The sequence below is a fragment of the Squalius cephalus genome (genome assembly GCF_949319135.1).
Source record: "Squalius cephalus genome assembly, chromosome: 25".
Taxonomy (NCBI): Eukaryota; Metazoa; Chordata; class Actinopteri; order Cypriniformes; family Leuciscidae; genus Squalius; species Squalius cephalus.
The window spans coordinates 27,400,612-27,426,218 of record NC_137146.1 but is presented as its reverse complement, the minus strand read 5'-3'; the positions used below and the strand labels follow the sequence as shown (position 1 = coordinate 27,426,218).

Here is a 25,607-nt window from a genome sequence, read left to right as displayed (position 1 = left end):
ATATTCACTGGGTAGTCATATACAATTTCACCGCTAGATGGGGGGAAATATCACACAGTGTAGCTTTAATGACCCCTAACTTATAAACGGTTGTGTACATAAAGAAAATCTGCATTCTGTACACAGTATACATAGTCTAAACTGAAGAAATGGTAAGAGTAGCAGCCTTCATCTGTGTTTCATCCCAGTATCTGCATTGAGTCCACTCATTCCTGAACACGTTTCTCAATATTAATATTACATAAGCCTCATTTTCACACTTGTGCTAGTTCTGTGCACATATGGAATCAGGTCTGTATAACATCACACATTGCTGGGACAAATTAAAGACTAGGAACACGCATGCATTTTTTTTTTATAGTGCCACGTTTGCATAGCAGCTTTACAATCTAATTTATAACCGCTTTGTTCTTTTGGAAAGCTGTGATTTTTTTTTTTCTTTCTCTCTATCTTGGCAGTCAGAAATATGTATCCTTGACGTCCTGCTCAGATATCCGCTGTGCTGTATCCGCACTCAGCCAGTACAGTGCTTTCCCAGAGTGGACCTGCAGGGGGTGCTGGGAAGCTTCACATCAGATCTGCAGGCTGTACTGGAGAGTGTGTGTGGTTTCTCAGCTTGGATCACCTGCAAGCCTTGCTACTACAGCAATGAACTGAAGAGACCAGTCACGCTGGTATTACATACACACACGTGTCCATAAACACAAACATGCCATTACTCAGGGACTTCTGCTGAGAAATATAAAGTAACAATCAATTGGATTTGACATCAAGTTCTGCACTCTGCTGCTTAGTATTACATCTGACATTGTCTAATTTGTTATGGCGATGCTCATCTGAAACACAGATGCAGCTGGACGTGTTCCTTTATGGATGTTCCAGAGCCGTTGAGATGCATGTGTTATCCAGATTTTATATTTGTGTATTCTTTATATAAGCGTATACTTTGACAAAGATTGTTTTAATAACTCAGTAGCCTATGTATTTTTAATAATGTTTAAATGGTTTAATATTTGTAATATCCGCCCACACGCTGTTCTGATTGGCTGTGGGTTTTTGATTGCAGGGCTTGACATTAACGCTTGTCCGCTTGTCTGGGACAAGTGGATTTTTTAAAGGGACAAGTAAAAGAGAATTTTACTTGCCCGACCGGACAAGTAGCCTGATTAAACGTCAATAACAAAAAAATAACTAGGGAATCACTAAAACGACAGAATGATTCTGATTGTATTTTATTTATTGTAAGTTGCGATCGATAGTGGATAATAAATGTATTACTGACGGTAACAAGGTTGCGCTGTTGAGGCTCGTGCAGCCTCTCGAGGAGAAATCCAGACAAATGAGCGCAGCTCACACAAAGAAACTCAGTTAACAACATACTGCCAGTGCCAATAAAATTCAAAATGTGGAGTTTTAATATTTTTAACATATGATACAGTTTAGCAACCTCACACGACGAGTGCCGTTTTCCTGAATACCTTCACGACTGAAAATGTGACATTGCTTTCATACAACAGTTCAACAAACAGTTCAAATTAAGTCACTTACATTTTAGACACAATATTGACTGTTTTTGTTCTGTTTCAGCCGCGAGAATAGTTCCAAACAAAGATCACAGCAGAACCGTAACGCATCTCACAGCAACACTTAACCGTGTTTCATTACTGAATGATTCAGCGTTTTGAACGAATTGGCCGAGTCAAAGATTCAATGACCCATTCATAAACATCTGTCTCATTCTTGAATGAATCAGTTGTTTGAACGAATCATTTGAATGAATAACTCAATGACTCGCTCATTAAGACGGTCGCCTGCCGCCTCCTACTGGGGGTGTAACTTTCATGTTTAAAAGTATCATTCTTTCCAACGTTTCTTATTTGTATATTCAAAAATATTTAAAACAATCTCATAACATTATTTAATGCAGTTGTAAATTTTCAGTGTAAATGATTTTATTTGATCAGCCCTACCTAGGGTAACAACAGCCCTATGTTATCTTATTAGGCTATTCTAATTTAATTTATTGATCAAATTAAAAAAAATCAAAACGAAAGATGAAGCATACATTTAATAAGATTAGGGGGGGAAATGCTCTTTAAAGGTGCAGATATGATAATATGCAGATTTAAATATATCAGAGCTGATTGAACACAGATGGGAATATTTCCTCAGAATAAATTATATTTACAGCACACACACACGCACACACAAAAATTCCGGACAAGCAACTTTTTTACTCGGACAAGTGAATGACAGATTTACTTGTCCAAAGCACAAGCACATGAAAAGGCTTAATGTCGAGCCCTAGATTGATTTCGACGCATCTCGCAGTCGCGTCGCGTCTAGTGTGGACAGACAAATGTTTTGTCACTGGAATCTTATCGCATCTGGTTAGGACACAGTGTTATGCAGACAGTAGAAATCCCATTTTAAACAGGGTTTGTAGACATTAAATACTTTAGCTGCCATGTCTTGTGGTGTGGCATGCTGTTCTCCATCGAAAACTAAAATAAAATTATATAGCATTTTGCATTAATTAATATGCATTCATATTTTGCACATTTTCCTAATTCTCATGCATACAGCATTTATGTTCTGATTTTAATTAATGTGTCAAGCCGCAAGTAGAAGCTAGTAAAAAGTTGATTAAATATGGTGAATAAATTAAAAGAATTTACAGAGTTACAGACCGATGATAAGCATGTTTCCTTTTACACACATATCAATTTTAATCTGAAATGATGTTGTTGACTGAAGTCCTTGAACACGTTATACATCATCCGCCAATATAAGAGATCAAATGAGACAGCATCTCAAAACACTTCACTGCACATGCAATGCTTATAAATGATTGCAGCGTTCAACAAGACCAGAATCATCCACTCCAGTTACAAACAACAAAAATGTTGTCAAAGACGTGGCCTGGAGGGTGATGCACATGTGTCAGTAACTCAGGTCTGGCTTATGTCATTTCCTGATCACATTCTTCAGTTTCCAGGCTTTAGTCTCATTAACTATGAATTTATTGATTTACTTTTTGTGTATGTCAGCTATAGCTAAAATGTAATTGCGTAGATTATTGTATAGAACATTTTCTATTTTGTTTTTCTGTTTCCCTAAGGTATTATCTGTGAATTTAATTTAATAAACACTATAAACACTCAAGATTAAAGACCCCTTGTTTAGTGGATGAATTATGAAATCTTACATTTTCTCAAAATATAATAGCTTGCCTAAACTCACAGTGAAAGTGGAGCAAATTACCTCACACACATATGAGAAGTGTTTATATGGACAAATTGGTTGTGGTGAGCTCTGCCTACTAAAACAATCTCTCAGTTTGTAGGATAATTGACGCTTGTCATTTAATTCAAAGAATACAAGTAAGAGTTTCCAGTAAGAACAATATCTGATACTACATTAGATCATTTCTTCCATGTAGTTGTTATTGGCGCATGGAGGAGAGTCTAACAGTCAGCCAGATGGGCTAAGGTTTAATTTATACTGGCCAGAGCTGAGGGCTGATGTTATTAAACTTTGACAAATGCTGTAAAACGTGATTTGAAACGCTATGTGTGCCGTTCCCTGTGTTGGTACAGATGGAAATCTGGAGCAGAGGAAGCTTTCATTAATCTCACAGACTATAATGATTGATAATGGCAACATTAGGGAGCAATGATTAACTGACTGTTTAATTCATGTTGGATGCAGAAAAGCATACTAGCTCCAGGATCATTATCAACATACTTGTTCAACACAAATAATCATTTGACTAACAAGAACCTTACAGATTTCGTTATTGAGAAAGTATTTTTCCTTGTCTCAGAGATCTGGAGGTAGAGTGAGTCTGCCATGATGCGTCATTCAAGTGTTGCAATACCATATTTAATAATTTTTATTAAAAATTAAATATGGAAAATTATTGAAATATGAATGGAATAGTTGTAGTGGAATGTTTCTTTTAGGCAAAAGAAAAAATAATATGATAAAGCATTTAATGTCATCAGATCATTAAAAATTGCATTTACACAGACATTTTTAGAGTTTATAGAGTTTAGAGATGATATATAGAGATTATATCAGTTAAAAATAAATGTATTATTTTATAGTTAAATTTATATGTATCATTTATAATAGATATTATAAAGTTAATGTTTTGGCTTAAGATACCACGGCTGCAGTGTTCCCCAATGGACAATGGGTCTCATTCACTAATAATTGCGTGGATTATTCGTATTTATATGCACAGAGGAACTTCTCAAGAAAAAAATGGTACACATGGTTAGTGAATGAGACCCAATGTCTCTTGATAATCAAAAAGAGCTTTTGAACTCGAGTTTTACATATTGGCCTTTTTGAAGAAATTATCATTCTGATCATACACGCAAAACGTAATTCATAAAAGAATAGTTGATTGGTAGATTTAACTTTAAGGGTAAATGATCCTTTAAAAGTTTATTTTTTAGACATTTGTGGTTTCTAACAGCATAGAATCAACCATAGACCTTAGTCAGTGGAGCGCCATGTATATAATTTTTGACAGGAATGAAAACGAGGCTGTGAGGAATAGAATACAGAGTGTTCAATAGATCGCACTGTTGTTTAACAACATAGAGATTGTTCAGCTGACCAAATGTTTTTCAGTCGACAAAAACTCCATGAAACTTTTACATGAAGCTTTTAATGTTGTTTATATGTGGTGTTTTTAAAAGAAAGAAAAGAAAGCACCATTGTGCAGCGTTTACCTCAGTAAGTCGACCGAGTTAGCACTCTGAGCTGGTGTGAGTGAGTGGAGGCGGGGCTAATTAGCATATTTATATTTCCGTGTATACTAAATGAAGCAAGGGGATATAATTACATTCAAGCCATTTTAAGACATGAATAAAAAAAATTCACAGAAAAAAAAACTTTTTAATATGTAATTTTGGTGATCAAAGATGAGTTTTAAGGGATACAATTATTGACTAATGGGGGACTTTAAGAGTTGTGAGTTGTGAAAATGACTATGATCTAGGAGCTTTATACTCTATCCGTCACAGCCTCGTTTTCATATGTATTAAATTCAATATGGCGTCTAACCTGCTATTCATGTGCACATTTACACTGGAACTTTTCTCTGGAAGTATTTTCCCATTCACAGACTTTTCTTTTCTTACATTTCTAGTCCTCTGAGGCCCTGCCTATAAACGTAACAACAGAAAGTAGCAGCAGGGCTGTGCTGAACCAGCTTCCCAGCAGATGCCCACGGGACACCGCAAAAAACCACAATAGTCAGTGTGACTCAAATGGAAAACACACTGAAAAGAAAGAGAGACCCAGATCGCTTGACCAAAAAGACTGGACTTCCTCCAACTTGGCAATGCTGTCCTCTTCCTCTTCCACAATTGTTCACTTTACTCACATCCAGTCACAGTCTACACTTCCAAGACCAAGGCTTGTACCAATCTTCAAAAACAAACCATACACCCACCGCATGAACGCGACTGAGATCCTTGTGAAAGAACAGAAGCTAAAAGCATTCATCAAGCCTCTGTCATCGACTGGTCTGTCATCGTCTTTCACACCACCAGCTCGTTCTAACCAGTTCTCCAGGCCTCCAGCCCCTGGGCGGATGTCTTTACCATTTTTTAAGAGTAAGGAAAAAACCAACAGCGGGGTCGATAGGATTCTCCCACCCCTGCCTTTAGTGCAGACACAGACCCAAACCTTGCCTGAGATCCCCAGCAATAGAGGGGTAAGTAAGCAATGCAACCAAACAGCAGTTTGTTCTGCACTGTTTGTGCTTTAAATCAGAATGATACCTGTTCGATTCCTAAGCAATTTGACTTAAAGAGAACCTATAATGCTTTTTTACATTGTCAACGTTGCTGTAAGAGTAAGGAAAAAAACAACAGCGGAGTCGATAGGATTCTCCCACCCCTGCCTTTAGTACAGACACAGACCCAAAACTTGCCTGAGATCCCCAGCAATAGAGGGGTAAGTAAGCAATGCAACCAAACAGCAGTTTGTTCTGCACTGTTTGTGCTGTAAATCAGAATCAGAATGCTCTAGAAACAGTAGAGCGTTGGCCCTTGCAACGCCAAGGTCATGGGTTCGATTCCCAGGGAAAGCAAGAACTGATAAGAATGTAAATGTGTAATCTGAAATGCAATGTAAGTCGCTTTGGATAAAAGCATCAGCAAATGCATAAAAATGTAAATAATGCTTTTTTACTTTGTCAATGATGCTGTTTGAGCTTAAAAAAGCTCTGCAAAGTTACAAAGTAGGGAGTTATTCTCTGAATCAGTGTCACTGTTTCTGAACTCCATGAAACACCTTCATTTTAGTCTTGAGTTTTGCATACGCAGAATAAAGGGGGCGGGGCCTGGTTGAGTTAGTTAGTAGTGCGTTGAAACTGGCAGTTATGGTAAGGGGCGGGACATTTCCGAAACACACTCGAAGAGCTTGACCAATCACAACACACTGCTCCAGCCGACCAATCAGAGCACAGTGTTCTTTTTAGAAGGAGGGACTTCATAGAGACATGAACTATGGGGTGCGTTTCCCGAAAGCATCGTTAGCCAACTATGGTCGCAAGTTCCATCGGTATCAGCAGAATTCAACGAGTCGGTGTTTCCCGAAAACATTGTTCCAATATTCGCAAACAGCATCGCAAAGTTGTGTGTTTGGAACGACAGCTCTCGACCTGTGGTTAGAAGCAGTTTCTTGTTTGCATGACATGTAGTTGCATGACGTGGTAACCAACGTGGTTGAATGACCAATGTTCGACAATACGGTTTCGGGAAACAGTCGTGACAAGCTAGTTGATTTCTTCAATGATGCATCGTACTATGGTAGTGAAGCAGCGAGTTACGTCACTCCACGCCCCAGAGCGTTACTGACAGACTGGAATATGTGGAAAATAATGTGTTTTTTGAACATTCAAGCATGAAAAACTATTCTATTAGAGCCCAAAAACAAAATCAAGACTTTGTAAAAAGACATAATATGGCCTCTTTAAAAACAATTCCTTAGTAAATGCACGGTAAGTTTTGCACTGGCAAACACCACTCACATTTTCCTACTTAGAAAATGTACAAATTTAGTGTCTAAGTTGCTGTATTACTCATTAGACATCTTACACATCTTACACAGTCCATTGAGGGCAAAGATTTAGCAAGACTAGGCAAATTAACTGGTGTAGTTTTCCAAAAATAATTGATGAACCTACATGAATGATTAAATATGGGTTGTAAAGAAAGACGTGCAGTGCTTCTAATGGATCCTGTCTCACCATCTTTCAGGGAGACACGTTTCAGTCAAAACCGAAGAAGCCCAAACAAAGTGTGCAGGATGTGTGTGTGGAAGAGTATGCGACGAACAATCAGGTACTTTGGCATATTAGTGTACTTATAATATCTTCTTCGGTTTATTTTTAAATTGCACATATATATAATGTTTAGTAAAGAAATATTATTCAAAATAACATCTCATTATCTTCAAAACTCAATCAATAAACCGTTTAGTTTCAGTGTTGGTGTAGTTACTGTTTCATCTTAGCAAGGCAGAATAGTTTGCTAAATAACAGCAGAGTGACTGCTCATTGACACCTATAAAATATATAAATGAGATCCATTACAAGCCTGGCTTGTGTTCATGGTCTTGATTGAATGTCACTGAGTGAGAGGATGAGCTCGTATATTTTCTTTATGATGGAGGCTACTAACAGGTGCAAGCCATATAAAAACCCATACAGATCATCTGTATTATATGTATTGTTGCCGTTTCTGCTTCCATGTTATGGCTTGATGGCTGCCCTGGACAGTATGAACAAAAATAAGTGTACAGCGCTTAGCAGAGGTTTGCATCAAGATGCACTTTGTTCAAAAGTTTGGATTCTTTTTTAAATAAATTATTACATTTAATCAGAGTGAATGCATTTCGTGTTAGAAAACATGATACAAAAGATTTATATTTCAATTAATGCTGTTCTTTTGAACTCTATTCATCAATGAATCCTGAAAAATGTATCAGGGTTTCCACAAAAATGTAAGCAAGCACAACTGTTTTCAACATCATTAATAATCAGAAATGTTTCTTGAGCAGCAAATCATCATATTAGAATGAATTCTGAAGGATCATGTGACACTGAAGACTGGAGTAATGATGCTGAAAATTCAGCTTTGATCACATGAATAAATTGCAGTTTACAATATAATATATACTAAAATAGAAAATTGATCACTCTATTGACTGGATTTTACAGTGTAGCCTTGATAAGCATAAGAAACGTCTTTTTCAGAAATATAAAAAAATCTTAGATTCACACAAGATTTACTTTCCTTAACTTTTGACTGTACATTCCAAATAATCATTCATCAATTTACATATTTAATGCTACCATAAAATTAAAGCACGTATTGCTCAGTTTAGCATATTTGTACCATATTTAAATCCATGTTTTAGAAGATCATTGCAGACGTGATACAATTCTGCAGATTATGTCCAGTTATTTATTGCGGTTTTAAATATAAATCAGTTCTAGAGCTGTATATGAAAGTTAAAGAGAATAAGCTGTAACCCAGTAACTTATTTATATTTTTCTGTTTTCAGCTCTCAAAGGTCAAAGTAGTGACTCTGCAGGCATGGTTGAAGAGTCGAGGGATCAGTGTGAGCGCAAGGGATAAGAAACATTTGCTAGTGTCAAAGGTTATGCAATGTCTGAGTGAAACTTAGGTGTGTTGGATTGGGTTACTCACCTAAAAGAACACACACTATAGAGACCTTGCATACTGAGTTTTTGTTCCATTGATAAACTCTGTTGACACTGACAGTTCAATACGATTGCCATGATTTACTACATGTTCATAACACATTTGACTACTGCCTTTTTTTCCAAGTATGACTTTGTAAGCTAAAATCTGTTGTGTAATTGGATCTAGAGTTTAGAGAGAGAGATGCAGATAAAGAAAAAAATATGCAAGTCTTTCTTTGTAATAGTGGTCCTTTTTTGTTAGCATGATGGTCATGTTTCAACAATCAAACTTACCATTAAATTTAGTGCAATTATTTATTCTAACTCTGTGCTCTGACTTTAATCAGACCCAGAGGTCTTTGTCTCAGATATTTCTTCTAAAATTCTTTAGAAGTAAAATTGGACACAAATGAGATGATTATTGACATAGGCTTCAGTATGAGTTTAGAGCTATATAATTCATGAAGAAAACACCTCAGAAGAATTTAATGCTAGAATTAATCTTGAAATCTCTTCTTTTGATTGCAGACTTCAGAATTTTGGCAAATCTCATTGGGAGTTTTCTATAATCTCATCTCATATGAGATCTAAATGAGGCATATGTGAGATACTAGTTTTCTCAGTGATCTTGCCAAACTCCTAACAAACAGATTTTCAGTTGGCAATCATGAATGCCGTAACTGCATAAAACAGTGATGCAAGGTGACTTTCCTCAATAATGACCCCAAAGAAGAGTCAGAATAGAGTCAGGGGCTCTTGACTGAGATGGAAGTCAGGCCTATAGCCACTTTGATGGCTAATGATAGGGTCCAGATTGCGCTGCTTTCTGTATCTTAAAAGAGCAAGATCACTCTTGTCTTTTCTGCTCTTTATACTAACAGAGCTTAATGACCCATACACATCTGACTTGAAAAGCTTTGCGGTAAGTAGGAGGTCAATGCAGGAGCAAGTATGCACTTCTGCAAGGCAAACATTGTTATGCTTAAAAAAAAAAAGTGCCGTGCATTTTATACATCAAAGATTTGAATGTGAAACAGACTTGCTATCAGTGCACTTTGACTACAGTATTCATTACTGTAATGGCTTCTAATATCAGCACGTTTAATTGACGGATTACTTGTTTATGGTAGACATCAGGAGTTAGTTGATTTATTGACTCTTAGTTTAAGTCCTCAACCTCATGTCACAGACAAAGATAAATGTTCCCTGAAAATGGTTCCCACGCTTTGCAGAATCAGGCTTTTTTTTGTCTGCATCAGCACATGCAACAAGTGATAGATGATATATATCACAATCTGTGATAGCAAGTAAATTAGTCTGACATATTTCATCTCAGAGACTTCAATACATATATTCATATGTAGTCCCTCTTCTGTTATTTTTTGTTCATTTACTTACATCAATGCACACTAGAACACACTTTTGTTCAGGTGCCAGTCGCCACAAGGCACAGTAAAAATTCCTGTCTCCTGCGTGCTGGTTCATGCTCTCATCTCAAAGCATAGGCCTCAGGACTCTTCTGCTCTGATTTAGACTGTTTACTGAGTTTTGACCTGCCAGACTGTACTTACAACCAAGTTAATATACAGAGTCAAGGTGTCTGCTGCTATAATTTATAACCTTTCACAATTGGAGCATTGAAGTATCGTATTAAATGCTGAATTGATTAAAGCAATGATGGGTTGTTTACAGCATATATAGATCTAGATAACCCATATTACTTTCACAGAAGCTGGCCAGGACATTTTAGCCATAATTTTGTATTTATTTTTTAGGTTGTATCACTTAGTTCTGTACACTTTCAGAATTTTTTTTTACGAAGCTGTCACTGGGAAAGTAACTTTTCAAAAGGTTCTAATATGTACCATTTAGGTATTTAAAATCACCCTTTAAAGGCCCCCTGAAATCAAAATTTAAGTTTTTTAGCTTTTAATATGAATATGTTAGGATTAATGTTATGAATTAGCTGGTGTGTTCCAAACCAATGACAAAATTCGCATTTAGGAGATATAAGCATTCACAACTTACAGTCCCTCACTTCTGCTAAAATGGGTCACGGATTTTTATGACGTCACCGCAGACTTCAGCTTCTCATCACATATTCTGTCCAATCAAATGCTCTCTAGGATGTAAAGAGTCCCGCCCCCTATGCTATAAACACCACCGACCATCGTTGACACCTCGCGGAGCAATATTGTCCCGACCACTTTTTACATAATACAATAATACATACATAATACAAATAAATAAAATTGTACATAATACAAATAAATAAAATATCTCCAGTTAACTAGCAGGGCATTCATTTTGTTCGTTAGTCAAATAAGAGTCGTTCTAGTGCTGAAATGTGTTGTTTTTTAAATCAAGTTGCTGAGCTCATTGCCGCTGCTATCAGTGGCGCTGATACAGTGTTCTCTTGTGGCTCACGCACAATCTTCACTCGGAAGCGCGCTTCAGTCTATCGCCGTTGCGGAGACTCTATTCGTTCCGATGAAATCACAAAACGAAATGCACACAAACGTGTCCCTGCTTGATATACAACCACTGATAAACATTTTTCTCATTAGATTTTAGCGCAGTTCTTCGTTGCTAGGAAACTTTGTTTTGTTTAATGTGTTTACCCTGGTAAAGTGCGTGCCGATGTGCGTTTGTGTGTCGTGACTTTTGAGTTTCGCTTGGCCAAGTAGTAGGGCGTGGCCTGCTGTATTCAATATCGTGGTATTAGGTATGTATATAATTGGTTAGTGCACCGCGGCAGCGGTCACGGCAGCCCTCGTGTGAAGACCGAAGAGTGTAAAGACCAACGACTCTACTTGTGCGACTCCACCGAGCAAGGACACAGACAAGGGCACAGACACTTGAGTATTATTTTCTTGTTATTTATTTAATTTTCTTGTTGTTTCCTTTCTCCTCTACACAACTTTTCATCTGATCTTTCTGTTTGTGAGCTCTCTTACACTGTGTTTTCAAATCCCTACTATTACTAACATACGTAAAACCAATGTCACACGTCGGAGGCAGTACAATACTAACAACCTGCGTACCTTTCCGGTGTCTTTTAGTACTATATTCTCTTTTCCTATTGGTCTCTGGAATTGCCAGTCCGCTGTAAACAAAGCTGATTTCATTACATCTATTTCTAGTCATTCAGGTCTCAGCCTATTGGCCCTGACTGAGACCTGGATCAGACCAGAGAACACTGCCACACTGGCTGCCCTCTCCACTAACTTCACTTTCTCACACACCCCTCGCCTGACCGGAAGGGGTGGAGGTACTGGTCTGCTCATCTCAAACGATTGGAAATTTGATCCTTTACCACCTCTGTGTGACAACAGCTCATTTGAATCACATTTAATTACCATCACTAGTCCTAATAAAATCAATTTTGTAGTTGTATATCATCCCCCTGGTCAGCTTGTCAGTTTCTTGGAGGAGCTTGATGTGCTACTCTCATCCTTTCCTGAGGATGGTACTCCTCTCATAGTTCTTGGAGACTTCCAACATCCACCTAGAAAAACCTCAGGCTGCTGATATCCACACTCTGCTTGCCTCATTCGACCTCAAACAAGTATCTACTGCGGCTACTCACAAATCAGGTAACCAATTGGACCTTATTTACACGTGCCACTGCTCCACTGACCACACAGTGGTCACTCCACTGCACACATCAGATCACTTCCTCCTCACTCTCAACCTCAACCTGCCTCAGAACACAACACACACTCCTCCACAGGTCACCTTTCGGGGAAACCTACGCTCACTCTCACCCTCTCGTCTATCCTCTTTGGTCTCATCCACACTTCCTTTCGCAAATCGAAAGATCCTACTGACCATGGTCTTTATCAGTCCCTCCTCTCTTCCTTCTCTGCTAATATCTCTACTGCTAAAATAACTTACTATCACAACAAAATTAACAATTCTTCTGACTCTCGCATGCTTTTCAAAACCTTCTCCTCTCTTCTTAACCCTCCTGCTCCTCCTCCTCCTCCTTTATCAACCCTAACAGCTGACGATTTTTCCACATTCATCATAAATAAAACAAACAGCATAAGCGGCCAATTTACCAATCCACAAACTGACACACACATTTTACCAGCTAACACACACATTCTACCCTCCTTCTGTCTACTTTCAGAGGCAGAAGTCTCCAAACTCCTCCTTTCTAATCGCCCTACCACCTGTCTGCTTGATCCTATTCCCACTAACCTAATTCAAGCCATTTCTTCCTCAGTTGTACCCGCACTCATGCACATCATAAACACCTCTCTTCACGCTGGTACCTTTCCCACAGCATTTAAGCAGGCTCGGGTAACCCCACTGCTTAAGAAACCCACTCTATCCAGCACATCTGGAAAATTACAGACCAGTATCCCTTCTTCCATCTGTCGTGAAAACACTTGAACGAAATGTTTTCAACCAGATCTTTTCCTTTCTTACACAGAACAACCTATTGGACAACAGTCAGTCTGGTTTCAAAAGAGGACACTCAACTGAGACTGCCCTGCTCTCAGTAATTGAAGCTTTGAGACTGGCAAGAGCAGCTTCCAAATCCTCAGTTCTAATCCTGCTGGACCTGTCTGCTGCCTTTGACACAGTTAACCACCAGATCCTTCTGTCTATCCTAAAGATGAAGGGCATCTCGGGAACCGCACTCCAATGGTTCAAGTCTTACCTCTCAGGTAGGTCCTTTAGGATGTCTTGGAGGGGTGAGGTGTCTAAGACCCAACATCTAGCTACTGGAGTGCCTCAGGGCTCAGTGCTTGGACCACTTCTCTTCTCCATCTACATGACATCACTAGGATCTGTGATTCAGAAACATGGCTTTTCCTATCACTGCTACGCTGATGACACATATCTCTACCTCTCATTCCAGCCTGACGATCCAACGGTAGCTGCTCGTATCTCAGCCTGCCTGACAGACATTTCTGGCTGGATGAAGGACCACCAAGGCTGGATGAAGGACCACCAACTAAACCTTGTGAAGACAGAGCTACTTGTGGTCCCGGCCAACCCTTCATCACAACTTCACCATTCAGCTAGGCTTGTCATCCATAACTCCATCAAGGTCAGCCAGGAACCTTGGAGTTGTAATTGGTAATCAATTGATCTTCACAGACCACATTGCTAGAACTGCCCGGTCATGTAGATTTGCCTTGCACAACATTAAGAGGATCAGGCCTTTCCTATCAGAGCACGCTACACAACTCCTTGTCCAAGCACTTGTTCTATCCAGACTGGACTATTGCAATGCTCTCCTGGCTGGTCTTCCAGCTTGCACTGTCAAACCTCTGCAACTGATCCAGAATGCTGCAGCAAGAGTGGTCTTTAACGAGCCGAATAATTTTATTTGTGGAGGTCTTAAACAGTCTTAAATTTGAATGTAAAAACTCTGCAGATACACTGATTATATAGCGTTTCTCCATCACTTGGTGGTGAATAACTGCTGCTATAATCACTAGAAAAGTCATATTTTTAAATAAGATTATGTTTACCACCTGCATTAGTTGATAGGGATAGATACTAACAGTTAGAAAACTAACTGAAATTTAATGGATTATGTAACAAAAATCCTGACCTTGTCTGTTGGTCTTCGACGTGGGCATTCATGAGACTCTGTCAGCACCGCAATAGACACAGTCTCGCCCAGAAAAAGCACACTAGTTGTGAGAAATGACAAATGACATGCGCCTAAATCCCCCCAAATAATCTGTGTACTTTATTCACTGAGTTAAATATCTCTAGACCTGAACTCTTTTTGTCTGATGTCAGTCAGAATGACAGTTGTGAACAGATGTGAACGCGATAACTTCATTACGACGAACAAAAAGGATATATTCTTCACCTCAGAGAAGAAGGTATATGGATTGTATTTCATGTCACATTTTTGTTAATCTTGATTTCTTACAACTTGTGTGCTTTTTCTGGGCAAGATGGAGTGAACTGCGGTGCTGATAGTATCACAAATGCACACCTCGCATAGCCATGTACAGAAGACCAATGGCCAAGGTCAGCATTTTCGTTAAATACATCAAATTTCAGTTTTCTTTTCACCAAACTCTATCATAAACCCCCAGAACACTTGGAATATATGGAGTGTGTTGCACAAGATCATTGGATGAGCGCGAGTGGGACAATTATTATTTTTTTATTCTTGTTTTGTGGTCCAAAAAAGAACAATAGCAGGGTGAGTAAATGATGACTTAATTGTAATATTAGTGTGAACTGTCCCTTTAATGCCGCAAGCAAAACATGCTGACTTGTTGATAAAGCACAATTATAATACAATCACCAAATAGGTAAATAATAATTATTTATCTTACATGTGAATGGCACAGCATTATTAGCAGCACATAAAGCACCTGGTTTAACTGGATTGAGGGTGGTTAACAAACAAGACAAATAGTTTTTCTCTATTGAAATATTGTGCTCAAAAAGTTCAGCTGTTTAAGGAAATCATCCAGTGGTGATTTATACATATAAAATGTGCTGAAAACCCCACCTGTGCTGACGTAGTTGACAAATGAATGTGGATACATTTTTATAAACAAAATTGTTGAAATCAAGTCAAAACAAATTGTATAATACCACAAGTATGCCAGTCAATACACTAGAGGCGTATTATGCTGTCAATCCATTGCTTAGGAACAATGTCTCCCAGCTGCTATTATGCTGATGGAAATTGCTTATTAAGCATAATATAATTGAAAGATTCCTTTATCAAATAATATGGTATGAGTAGTTGAGCTTGTATTGAAGTTAATTATAATACATTATTATAATTAATGTAGTTTCAGTAATGTCAATGCACAGTCCCACTTTATATTAGGTGTCTTGTACTTGGATCAGAAAGAAACATGTTGGATACAATGTAGTTATTGTGCAAAACACTTGTGCTGCTATTGAGGTGGAGGTTAGGACAGGTTTAGTGGTATGGGTAAGTTTAAGGGTGGGTTAAGGAGTAAGGGTCAACACTTTAATTACAGCTGTAAATACATATGGGTATTTTTTAAATATACTGTAAGTACAATGTTAAAATGTGTATTTACACAATACTTGCAGTGTATCAAATGATTCATTTAAATGTTAGTACACAGTAGTTAAAAACACTTAAAGTCCCCCTGTAGTCAATAATTTAATCTCTTAAAACTCTTTGATCACCAAAAGGACATATTTAAATGTTTTTTCCTTGAAAAAAATTCTTCATGCCTTAAAATAGCTTGAATGTAACTCTACACCCTTGCCTCATTTAGTATACGCGGTTCTATGAATATGCAAATGAGCCCCGCCTCCACTCACTCACTCAGCTCAGAGATCCACTGGTTGACGATCACACGTTGATCTGATTGGTTACAAGGTAGTTTGTGACGTCAGAAACACCAGCGATTTCAAAGCGTGTTTTTGAGACTGTCTTTGGTTCACTGCAGTTTTAAGGAGGAAATATTCAGCAATGCTGTCGACTTATGAATTTACACATGGTTTGTCTTAAAGCATATTAAAAACACCACATAGACACATAAACTACATTAAAAGCTGGATTTTCACCACAGGGGGAATTTAATATAATGTATGCTAATATTTGTTATAACAACACATATTTTAATACTGTTTAATAATATTTAGTGCACTGTTATGTTTAAATGTAAAAGTTGGAGCCATAGTAAGGGTCGTGGGGTTAGACATACCACAAAGGTGAGAAACGCTATGAAATCTCATACAGCTGAACACCCACAAAGTCGGGATAATATTCAGCTTGGTCACGCTGAAGTTCTCTCTCACATCCTCAACACATGGCTATATTTTGCTGCCAAGCAGAGAACGATCTCCGTGCTTAATGTGCCCTAATGTATGAAATGCCAGAGGGAGTCAGAGCTGAGCAGGTGGCAGCTGGTCGTCTTCACCAAGCTCGAACACATCTACTCTTAACCCTTCACAACTCCTGTGTAACATGATGCACTGCAGTGTTGTGCTTCAGTGTATATGCTTGTAAAATAATAACATGGCTTGAAAAGGAGGTTTATTAAAATGTTGGTCACATAGGTGTACAGCCTCTGGCACATTCCCATCTAAATAGTTTACCATAGTGCTCTGTGAATTTGAAATAATATCTATGTGTATGACACACAGGGTTTAAACACTTTGAATACCAGGAAATGTCAGGGAATTTGAAAATTATAACAATATAACCTTAACAAGAAAATGATTCTAAAAATATGCATATTTATTTAAATATAAAAAGTTATCCAAGTGCAAAACAGTTTAGTAGTATCATTTAGTATGTTATTTTTTGATGATTATCACAAAAATCATTTAACAAGAAAATTATTAAATATTTAACAATTTAAATATTTTATTTTTAATGTATTAATTAAATAAAAAATATCCAAGTGCATAATGTAAGTTTTTTTCTTGTTTTAATTTCTTAAAATTTCCTGATAATTTACTCGTCCCCACGTCATCCATGATGTTCACGTCTTTCTTTCTTCAGCCGAAAAGAAATAAAGGTTTTTTGAGAAAAACATTCCAGGATTCAAACCTGTGCTTTTTAACCACAAATGCTCATCTTGCATGAAATTTTAATTCTGAACTAATCCTTTAAAATCTTGATCCATTATTAATGTACACGGGGAAAAGTCATGAAACCCTGTACACAAAAAGCTTGCGCATGCATCGGTACACTCCACACAGCATGAGTAGATTGAGGAGTTAGCTGTCTTCAAGTAGCACCGAAGCATAAAAACTACAGGCCTACATGAAGGAATCGAGTGCATTGAAAAAGGTCCACAAAGCTCATTTCAAAACTGGCCATCTGGCATCACGTTTGCGTACAAAACTGAAAACACCTTTGCTTGCAAGAGAAATATGAAGCTTAAAGGCTCAGGAAGGCTTAGTTGCATTGTTTGAGTTTAGCTGCTGTGTTTCCACATTGTATTAGGAAGATATTGACCAGAATAAATTTGTTTTTATGTTTTAAGTTGCATCCTGGTCAAACTAAGCATGTTAAAATCTGTAACAAGTTTAATGGCTTTCACTGTTTGGTTTGTAAATCTGTCTCACAGATGGAATAAATAGAGTAAATGTAATGCATGTTAGCTCGGTAATTCTTAGATTAATGGCTTTCATTTTTGTTCTGATTTCAAGGATTAATGTTCGTGAAAGTCAGTCATAAGCTAATTACAGAGTTTGTGGTTTGAGGGTTCTTGCGTTTTCCCTCGAGGCATCTGCAGACTATCCCGGTGTCTGGTTTCCATCTGCACACAAGAATGCTGACAGCCCTAGCCTGAATTTTTGGAGGTTTTGAAAAAAAAAAAAAAAAAAAAAAAAAAAATCAGTGGAAGAAACTCTCATGCTTTCCATTATGTTCACTTTGCTCCTTCATATGAAATATCACAATGTCACTCTTTCAGTTTGGCTCTCACAGAGGAACTGGTTTATAGAGGTCAGTGTGTAAAAACGGTCCATTGTGTTTCTGAACTCGCTGAACTGTGCCACCAATGTAAGAATGGGTTCTGTTGAAGCAGACTGCCTCAAGAAAAAGAAATGTTTTCGGCAGGATTTCATGCCCATTAGTTTACAGCCACTGAGATTTATGGGTGTGTGTTAACATTTTACTCCAGGATGTGCGAGACAAATTGAAAGAAATACTCTCAAATGTGTCAATTTTCAGATGTCAAAGCATTTATTTCTGTCCGAGTTTAATATGCAGTGACGATTTTAAGCCATTTGTAGGTTGACTTCCTGAAGAGTGTAAAAACTTCAACCTATCGACTTGGTGTAACCAGTGGTGTTAGTTTGGGGCAGGACTACCTGTTTTGGCTGAGCAATGATTATTTGTCAGTTGTAGTCCGACACGTGTGATGCAGATCGAAATGTAAAGTCTTTTAAAAGATAGAAAACTACACATGTAACAAAGACCACACCGAACCATGAACAGAAAGAACTAAGGGCTTAAAGGGATAGTTCACCCAAAAATGAAAATTCTGTCAGTAATTACTCACCCTCATGTTGTTCCAACCCCGTAAGACCTTCGTTCATCTCACGTCACCACGTAGGCTCACTATTGGCCGACGCTGGTCATGTGTGATACGTGGTGACGTACAACACAGACGCGCTACGCTTAAACACTACGTGAAAAGACCCGAGGCCCAGAGAGAAGGAAATGAAAAGTGGAATAAAGTCGTTATTTGTGCTTGTTTTTGCGCACAAAAAGTATTCTCGTCGCTTTATAAACTTAAGATTGAGCCACTGGAGTCGCTTGGACTATATTAACGATGTCTTTAATACATTTTCTGGGCCAGCAAGTTTCAGTCCCTTAGAAGCCTATGGATGAGTGAGACAACTCTCAGATTTAATCAAAAATATCTTAATTTGTGTTCCGACGATGAACGAAGGTCTTACGGGGTTGGAACAACATGAGGGTGAGTAATTACTGACAGAATTTACATTTTTGGGTGAACTAACCCTTTAAATACACATGCAGAGATGATTAACAGAATGAGAAACAGGTGCGTAACTCAATTAGAAACTATGACAACTAGAAATGAGAAATCAGGAAACAGGAACAGGGAACACAGGAAAACCATGAAAACGAAACATAACATAATCATGACATCATTATTAATAAAATTCAGTTGCATTAAAGACACATGAACAATGAACTGTAACCAAAGGAATGATTTTTAATTATTTTAATTTTTACGACGTCAGGTGCGTTCAAGTCACTTTCGTTGGAGCAAGATGGCGGTTAGTTCACCCAAAAATGAAATGAAATTACTCACCCTCATGTCGTTCCAAACCCTTAAGACCTTCGTTCATCTTGAACACAAATTAAGATATTTTTGATGAAATCCGAGAGCTTTCTGAACCAGCCATTGGCAGCAACGCTATTACCACTTTCAAGGCCCAGAAAGGTAGTAACGACATCGTCAGAAGAGTCCATGTGACTACGGTGGTTCAACCTTAATGTTATGAAGCGGCGAGAATACTTTTTGTATTTTATTGAAGAATTTCTTCTCTTCTGTGTGAGTCTCCAACGCTGATCACGTAGTAAATAGTGAAATTGTTGAATAAAGCCGTTACTGCCTTTCTGGGCCTTGAAAGTTGCAATGACGTTGCCGCCTATGGCTGGTTAGGAAACCTCTCGGACTTCATTAAAAATATCTTCATTTGTGTTGAAGATGAACGAAGTCCTAACGGGTTTGGAACGTCATGAGGGTGAGAAATTAATGACAAATTTCATTTTTGGGAAAACTAACCCTTTAACTACACTTAAACTACACCAAAATACAGGGAAGTTTTTTACTTCAAGAAAACGAAGAACAAAGAATGTGCATTGTGTGTTTTGCTTTGTATGTTTTTAATTAATTTATGAAGCAACTGTAAACTTTATCGTTAAATACTATATTGTTATATTTCAATGCTATTATATTTTGTGCTGGCAATTAGCTTATTTTGTTGTAAATAAAAAAGCCTGACAATGTCACTGTTAAAAACCTACAGGTATTGTGGTATTCTTCCATGTTTCTCACCGACACACACTCAACTCATAAAGATCGGGCTTAAAGAAAATCCAGAGCTGTCCACTGTTATTTACGACTTTGAGGTGGTGTTCATCTCATACATTTTTATTTTTTTTTCACCCTTCTTATTTCCTGGCAATAACACACTTCTCCTCTATGAGCCAAATAGCATAAAGCAAAACAGCAAATGTATTCACACTCATGCTCAGTTCTCTTCTACTTGATCTTAGAGATCACCTCAAACTGTCATAGGACTATTCAAAAGTCAAGTCACCTTTAGATAGCACATTATACAATACATATTGTTTCATACCATCTTTACAGGGATAAAGCTCTAAAAAGAAAATAGCTGAGGTCAGTTCTGTGTTAATTCAGTTCCATTCAGTTACTGTAAAGATAAAGTTACTAAAAAAGTTAATTTTGTCTTGTTGAAAAAACAATACATTTTAAGCTGAATGTACTTAAAATTTCAACAGTGTTTAATTAAAAACGTTTAGTTCATTGAAATATATAAATCTTAGTTTACATAATTGTTTTAAGTTCAATCAACCTGTATGCTAACAGTTAAAGCAGCTATTGCTGAATATTAAGTGTCCCCAACTAAAGCAAGCCAAAAGGCGATAGTGGCAAGAAACCCAAACACCATCAGTGACAGAAATGGAGAAAAGAAAACTTGTGAGAAACCTGGCTCAGTCAGGGGACCAGTCTTCGTCTCGCCAAACGAACCAACAAAGAATAAATAGCCTTCGGTCCATCATGACACACAGTTTCTCAATACAGATTTCTCCTTGAGACACGTTTACTGCCTCTCAACACGCCGTAGAGCCAAACACTTCACATCCAGAAATAAAACACACTGGGGAGGAGAGTGTGAAACGTATAATCTGTGTCATGGGGTGTGGATAGACATCTCTTGATGCAAACCAGACACTGAAGAGACAGTTTCTAGTGAAGTATGTTTGTATGACAGGTATAGTCACTTGGTTTGTTGTAGAATAGCTGTGTATAACCGAACATGCGGCTTCTGGGTTTCTTCTTCTATATACATGAGACAATTTTGCAGTATATATATCATTCTCTTTACGTAACTTGAATGAAAAAAATTCTGTTGACATCACTTTAGTATATGTGACCCTGGATCACAAAACCAGTCACATGTCGCACGGGTATATCTGTGGCAATAGCCAACAATACATTGTATGGGTCAAAATTATCGATTTAGGGTTAGGGTTAGTAAAGATCATGTTCCATGAATATATTTAGTAAATTTCCTACTGTAAATATATAAAACTTAACGAACATAAATGGACAACCTTAAAGCTGATTTTCTCAATGTTTCGATTTGTTTGCACCCTCAGATTCCAGATTTCCAGATTGTCCTATCTTAATAAACCATACAGCAATGGAAAACTTATTTATTCAGCTTTCATGTGATGTATAAATCTCAATTTCAAAAAATAGACCCATGTGACTGGTTTTGTGGTCCAGGGTCACATATTAATTTGTTCTGATCAAGTCAAGCCTATATAGTCCATCCCCGCTCAGTCTTTAATGTTGCAAGTCTGCATTCAGGTTCAATAGATTTACTACTTTTTCACTACAGATGTCCGTCCAGAATCAAAATGAGCTGAAAAGATCCTCACTGCTCTTTTTCCTTTGTTTTTCTAGCCAGGCGTAGAGCTTTTCTCATAGGAAATCTGCCATCTCTTCACCAGCCAAGTAAACATTGCCCACCATCATTGTTTATTTATGTCTTTTCTGTGCGTTTGTTGTTTTGTTCTTGCCGGACGTGCCTGTCATATTTTTGTTTCCGAGCTACATCTCACCCGCTTGTGGTTTCAGGAGTGAAAGATTATATTTATATATCTTTGTGTAGAGCAAAATCTCTTTCCTCCAAGAAAATAAATTACTACACCTACTCCGTTTGACCTGAACGCTCCCTGTGTGGAGCTCTTACAAAATGAGGAGAATTTGAAATCACAGCCACTGGACGAGGGTCATAAGGACTGAGATGATTTTGTCCTTCAGACCTTCAGTACAAAGAGAAAACAGTATTCATCCATATTTAACACACAGACAAGAGGAAACTGGCAGCTCTTTTATATTTCCTAAAGGGATAGTTCCCTCAAAACTGAAAATTAATTCATGTTCTACTGAAGAAAGAAAATCATAGGGTACATCGGGGCTAATGGCACACCTTAAGAAAGATTAGCTCCCATGTATGATTGCAGAAATATGTTTGTATTGAACATTGATGGAGCAACGGATTTTGTGTGAAAATAAATAATAAAAGTGGTTTGTTTATTTAAAAATCTTATAAATGTATGAGGTGGCAATGTGGCAATTATTTATACAAATCCTTTAGGTAAAATAATATGTTTTGAATAATGTCTAAGTTAATGCTTGATCAAAACAATCCCTTTAGCAAAGTTTGTACTATAATCTGTTTATTTTGATAATAAAATGTATTTTTGTTCAATAAATATACTGTCATTAAATAATAAAAAAAGAAACAATTATTTAAAAAAGTAAAGATCCCACGATGATTTAAAATGTATGAGACATTACTGTATAAATATGATATTTACCAACTGAATCTAACCATGTCATGTCAACAAATGGAAAAGTCAGCTGTTTATGTTTATTATTGTACCTTTTGCCCCAAATACCATACTTTTACATATTCAGTACTTTTACATATTGAAAAACTGTTGCTTTAATTATGCTAAACAAAACCAAAAATCATTAAGACGACCTTTGTTTCAAAATATATTCAATAATTTTAGCGATTCTCATTTGCTACTTTAAAATATATATATATATATATATTAGATTAAATTAGCAAAGAATTAACTTCACACTGCTTTAGCCCCGTTGTACCCAATAGGTTTGAAACTACATGAGGGTTTTGAAGCCTGACAAGATGTTGTATTTTGTTAAATGTCTCCTCATATGAGTTTAAAACAATATGATGATGAGTAAATTATGACATTTTCAGCTCCATGGGAAATATTCTTTTAATTACCATTATTTTTGCTGCAACAACCATCGCCACAAGCATTTTAGAAACAGTCCAAATACAGTTATTACTTTGATCAAAACACAAAGCATGCTTTGTTCTGGTGTGACCTAGAATACAGAGACATTTAATTACATAAAAATCCTTGTAATCCACTGGCTGAATCTGAAAGAAACGTCTGTGCCAGTTGAGAGTTCAAAGATTAGTTGAGATATGTTCAAAGGGAAAGGCTTGAGTCCTGGATATATGGAGATATGGAGATAGAGAGCAGGTGGAGGCAGGTATGTCAGGTGAAATAATCCCTCATCTGAGCATTTTAGGGCAAGGCTCGACCTGCACCTGATTTTACAAGAGCTTGGATTCAAAGCTCCCGAATGAGAGCAGAGCTCATTCCAAAATATAAACACTAACACAACCATTATTCTGTATAGGAACATTACCTTTAGATTGGTTGGTGGGTGGATAGATAGATAGATAGATAGATAGATAGATAGATAGATAGATAGATAGATAGATAGATAGATAGATAGATAGATAGATAGATAGATAGATAGATAGATAGATAGATAGATAGATAGATGTTTCCGTCCTAGGGCCCTATCTTGCACCCAGCGCAATTGACTTTGTACAGCGACGCATGTATCATTCATATTTCTCACCCGCGCACAGCGGACTTTTCCCTCCACAGAAGCACGTCGGTTAACTAAGAAATACACTTGCGCTCCCGGGGGCGGTTCAGCGCAAAGAGGAGGCGTGTTCCGGCGCAAACGTTCCCTCATGCTATTTTGCAGGTTTAGAAAACAATTCCGCCACTAACCGAAAAAATCTAGTCTAAAGTCAGTGGCGCGTTGCGCGTGTTATTCAGATGCTATTTTAAGGGCGCATGCTTGGCCATAATCAATGTAGCGTGTGCACAACACACATACACTTTAATTCTCTCATCTACACAGAAGCAGCAATTTTCATTTTTGCAAATCATACATTATTACGATAGATAGATAGATAGATAGATAGATAGATAGATAGATAGATAGATAGATAGATAGATAGATAGATAGATAGATAGATAGATAGATTGATTCTTATAAAATCATAAATCTAGCTTACACATTTACCCAAATTATCATACGCCTGTTTAACCGAAGTTAATTTGGGTGTGTTTCTCCATCCCCAATGTCACGTCTCTGTGTTTTACGGCCCTGACGAGAACGTCGGTCTCCTCGGCTGTGAACCGCTCCTGGCAAATCCGCCGTTATGATAGGAATCCGCATTAGAACAAGTGCGTCTGCTCTTAAAGGGAATGTGAGATGACGCTCTGATTGGTTTATTTCACGTTACGCCCAAACCACACCTATGAGTAATGAAGCGACTTCAGACCAACACATTTTAGATTTGCGCTGGGCGTAAGAGTCATTTATCCCGCCGGTGTAATAGCAACAGCGCCCGAGATCCGCCCACAAAGTTACTTGCGTTTCGTGCTTGATACTTGCGTTTCAGGGGTGCGTTTCCCGAAAGCATCGTTAGCCAACTATGGTCGCAAGTTCCGTCGTTATCAGCACAGTTCAACGATTTGGTGTTTCCCGAAACCATCGTTCCAACGAACGTTCGCAAACAGCATCGCAAACTTGTGTGGTTGGAACGACAGCTCTCGAGCTGTGGTTAGAAGCATAGTTTCTAGTTTACATGAGATGTAGACTGAATAAATCCTTATCTTTAGCAAAATAAGCAAGCTGACATTCAGTACAACCCGTGTTATTTATTTAGAACACAGACAAATGTAATTTACGTCTTTTAGTTTGTCAAGAGATTTAAAGCACCGTTTTTGAAGACTGCGCATGTGCGAACGTGCTCTGTAAGAACGAGCCAAATATTGAGTCTGGTAATAAAGCAAAATAACTAAGAAAAATTAGAAATGGTCTTCAGATGCCTTGTCTGTAACTTATATGACAAAATCTAGCGTTAATTCGATCTCAAACAGATTAATTAAAATAAGTTATTAGTCCACCACGTGCGAGACGTCATAAACCAACGTGATTGAACGATACTTTGCGACATACGGTTTCGGGAAACAGTCGTGACTAGCTAGTTGATTTCTCCAACGATGCATCGTACTATGGTAGTTAAGCAGCGAGCTATATAGTTGTACGGGAAACGCACCCCAGATCGTTAAAATAGGGCCCCTAGTGTCTGTATTGTATGTTCCTCCGTTGTGTGGGAGAGAGAGAGACTGCTTTCCATAGATACAGAAATGTAATTTGGTGGGGAACCCTTTTTATCCTATTGTGTTATATTGATTTGCTTGTTCAATGTCTTTGTGGGTTTTGGTTCTTTTTCTGTT

General features: G+C 37.7%; 1 protein-coding gene across 2 annotated transcripts in view; it reads left to right on the top strand.

Annotated features, from left to right (window-relative positions):
* cUnh18orf63 (chromosome Un C18orf63 homolog) overlaps positions 1–9,713 on the top strand; it is a 29,182-nt gene extending 19,469 nt beyond the window's left edge. For both annotated transcript variants that reach the window (XM_079863718.1, XM_079863719.1), the window contains exons 11-15: positions 491–674; positions 5,165–5,734; positions 5,875–5,976; positions 7,284–7,367; positions 8,593–9,713. In XM_079863718.1, coding sequence (XP_079719844.1) covers positions 491–674; positions 5,165–5,734; positions 5,875–5,976; positions 7,284–7,367; positions 8,593–8,715 — 1,063 coding nt within the window. In that variant the 3' untranslated portion in view covers positions 8,716–9,713. The remainder of the gene's footprint in view (positions 1–490; positions 675–5,164; positions 5,735–5,874; positions 5,977–7,283; positions 7,368–8,592) is intronic.
* Positions 9,714–25,607: the final 15,894 nt, after the last annotated feature.